Below are 3,443 nucleotides of genomic sequence, written 5' to 3'. Positions count from 1 at the left end.
TAAAAGGTCCTGACATGGCAATAGAAAATAGAAATTTTACCAAATGATTCAGTGTAAAATAATTCAATGAGCATGTTTGCATCAACAGATACATGCCAAAGTGTCTTCCCGATTCCATTTTCATTCAAGCAAGAAAGACGAGGAAAGTCTTAATAAACCAAAAGATAACCAATAAAGAAAATCATAACATAAATATATGTTGCAGCTTTGCCATCAAAGATTGTCTGTCTACCAACTTTATTTTTCCTTGATGAAAATTAATAGTGTTTTTGGCAGGCAAAATTATTTGTTTTCAGGCTCTTATGCATGTATTGCATATATGGTCCATCCATCCAGGACTGCTTATATAGCTCTGTATTATATAGGTGCAAATTCCAATGGTCCATGAGTCACCTACTTGTCTTTCATCAATGCTTAAAGCTTCTTCCCTTTTTAGTTTCCATTTATCATTGTCTTCTTATATAAATATATATACATCCCTGTTTCTAATATGTTGAGAAAAAGGATTCATTTAATTATCAGTACTTTGTTTCTCTTAAAAAAATATATATATATCAATACTTGTACTTGTATGTTTTCTCTCTGCCTCAATTCAATATTTCAGTGCTTGATGAATAGAATTATTTGAACGGATGTCTCTGTTTATGTTTTTCAGTTTCAGAAAAAGGATTCAATAGATTTATATGCACATATATATATATATATATATATATCTACAATTATTGTTCTTATTATATGTATCATAATGCAGTTTGTTTAATTATCTGAATCTTATTGTAAATCTTCTAAATTATATTTAAAACCATTGACTACCAACAATGTAAGTACATAAACCTTGTCTTGTCTAAATATATAATTGCAACTAGAATATAGATAACCATATAAAGAAAAACATGTCCATGAGAAATTATCAGCATGTCAACCTAATTCCCATGTTCAACCATCTAATCTTGCAAAAGCCCAAGATCTTGAAGGGAAAAGAAAAAACCCTATCAGCAAATAGGCAATGTGTTCATCAAATTAAATCTTTGTTTTGTTATGCCTAATGAAAGTGAGATATGCTCAAGTTTCTTCCAAAACAAACATTTTTTATTTGAACATAAATGCGTAACATAAATTTATATCTATATATATATATAGAAAAAAAGTACAAATGTTGATGGTGATTTTGGGCTACGAACCATGTACCAAGGCCTACCGAGTATACAACCCGGTTATAAGGAAGGTAAATGTATCAAGAGATATTGTTTTTGAAGAAGAGAAACATTCGGATTGGAGTTCGGTAGCTAGTATGCAATCCAACAGGGAAGGTGATGTGTTCACTGTTGAGTATTCTACTCACCCTGATGCAAGTACCGGATTTGTTACTACACCCGTCGTGGGCGATACTACAACTACACCTGCTGCTGTGACAACTGCGTTGATCTCAACATCTTCGACAACAGATGGGCCTTGCCGGTATTGATCGATGCAGGAGCTGTATGACTTGACTACTCGGCTTGACCTTGATGATGAGCTCGGGTTATGCTTACTAGGTGCCGAGGAGCCTACAAGTCTGCAGAAGCAAAAGAACATGCATGTTGGAGGCGTGCAATAAAGGATGAACTAGTTGTCATTGAAGAAAACAATACTTGGGAGATGATGGATCTTCCTGACGGGAAATAAACCGATTGGTCTCAATTGGGTTTATAAGATTAAGAAAGACTTTATAGTAAAGCACAAAGCAAGGTTAGTAGCAAAGGGCTACGTGCAGCGCAAAGGAGTGGATTTTGATGAAGTATTTGCACCTATAGCAAGACTTGAGACAGTGAGATTACTCTTAGCCTTGGCTACACAAGAAGCTTGGCAGGTGCACCATATGGACGTAAAGTCAGCCTTCCTCAACGGAGAGCTTGAAGAGGAGGTATACGTCTATCAACCACCCAGTTATGAGAAGAAAAACAATGAAAAGAAGGTGTTCAAACTCAGAAAAGCATTGTATGGTCTTTGTCAAGCCCCCTGAGCGTGGTACTCAAAGTTGGATAGGAGTCTTGCGTCACTTGGTTTGAAAGGAGCCCACTTGAACTTGCAGTCTATAAGAGGTGCACTGGTAAGTCAAGGTTGCTTGTTGGAATTTATGTAGATGATTTAATCATCACCAGCTCTAATCCTGATGTCATCAAAAGTTTCAAGAGGCAGATGATGGAAATGTTTAACATGAGTGACTTAGGGTTACTCTCTTATTACTTGGGATTTGAGGTATGCCAAACCTCACGTGGGATCTCATTATGCTAGTCAAGTTATGCCTCAAAGATACTAGAAATGACTGGAATGGCTGATTGCAACTCATGTAAAACTCCTATGGTGCAAAGACTCAAGTTGCACAAGAAGAGTGAGGATTCAGTACTTGTTGATGCTACCTTCTACCATAGTATTATTAGCAGTCTGAGATACTTGGTGAACATGAGGCCGGACATGGCATACGCCGTCGGCATTATGAGTCGGTTCATGGAGAAGCCGACCTCCCAACACTTGACTGTGGTGAAACAAATAATGAGGTATATACGCGGCACACTTGATCTTGGTTGCTATTATACAAGAACAAAGAAGGGGGCATCAAAGCTGGTTGGGTATAGTGATAGCTACCTCACCGGCGATGTCGATGACCAAAAGAGCACCACTAGAGTCGCCTACTTTATTGGTGGAAACCTGGTTACATGGGTTTCTCAAAAACAAAAGGTGATGGCATTGTCTTTGTGTGAGGCTAAATATGTAGCAGCCATAACCGCAGCTTGTCAAGGCATTTGGCTCAACCGTTTGCTAGCTGATAGGAGAGGACAAGCAGAAGAAGAAGTAGTTCTCAAAGTGGATAACAAATCAGCAATATCACTTTGCAAGAACCTAGTTCATCATGATCGAAGCAAACATATTAACACACATTATCATTTTATTCGGGAGTGCGTCGAGAATGGGAAGATAGTAGTGGACTATGTCACAACTGAAGAGCAGCTTGCTGATATTCTGACGAAGTTGCTCGGTCGAGTGAAATTCCTGGAGATGCGTCACAAAATTGAGTTGTGAGCTGTGAAGTGAAGGAGACAAGATTAAGGAGGAGAGTGTTGAGTTTAATCTTGTTTATTTCCAGTATTACTTGTTAGGAGTGTGTTACTTGTTTCATTGTGTCTAGGACATATCACTGCTTTAAGTGGACGTCATGCATGTGTTTGCATGTAGGTGGTAGTGCTACTAGGAGTCATCGGGCATGTCAAGGTGTGTAGCACAGTTTGCCTGCATGCGTGCCTTGAACGTCGTCTCCCATGTATTTAGTGATAAGGCTGTGAGATTTAAAGAGAGAAAATAAGAAGAAAAAAAAAAAAAAGGTGCAAGTAGTAGCACCACAACTGGTTGTTGCTTTCTCCTTGACTCAGGCGACTTGAACCATCGCGTTAGCTATTGTCACCTAC

At 38.3% G+C, this 3,443-nt stretch overlaps 1 protein-coding gene across 1 annotated transcript; it reads left to right on the top strand.

The window, feature by feature from the left end:
* The first annotated feature begins 2,301 nt into the window (after positions 1 to 2,301).
* On the top strand, positions 2,302 to 3,060 carry LOC120273147 (secreted RxLR effector protein 161-like). Its single transcript, XM_039279794.1, has one exon. It carries the CDS (start codon positions 2,302 to 2,304, stop codon positions 3,058 to 3,060), a length of 759 nt encoding a protein of 252 aa, XP_039135728.1.
* Positions 3,061 to 3,443: the final 383 nt, after the last annotated feature.

This window comes from Dioscorea cayenensis, chromosome 2 (assembly GCF_009730915.1).
Source record: "Dioscorea cayenensis subsp. rotundata cultivar TDr96_F1 chromosome 2, TDr96_F1_v2_PseudoChromosome.rev07_lg8_w22 25.fasta, whole genome shotgun sequence".
Classification (NCBI taxonomy): Eukaryota; Viridiplantae; Streptophyta; class Magnoliopsida; order Dioscoreales; family Dioscoreaceae; genus Dioscorea; species Dioscorea cayenensis.
The sequence above is the reverse complement of the archived record's forward strand: the minus strand, read 5'-3'. Positions and strand labels throughout refer to the sequence as shown.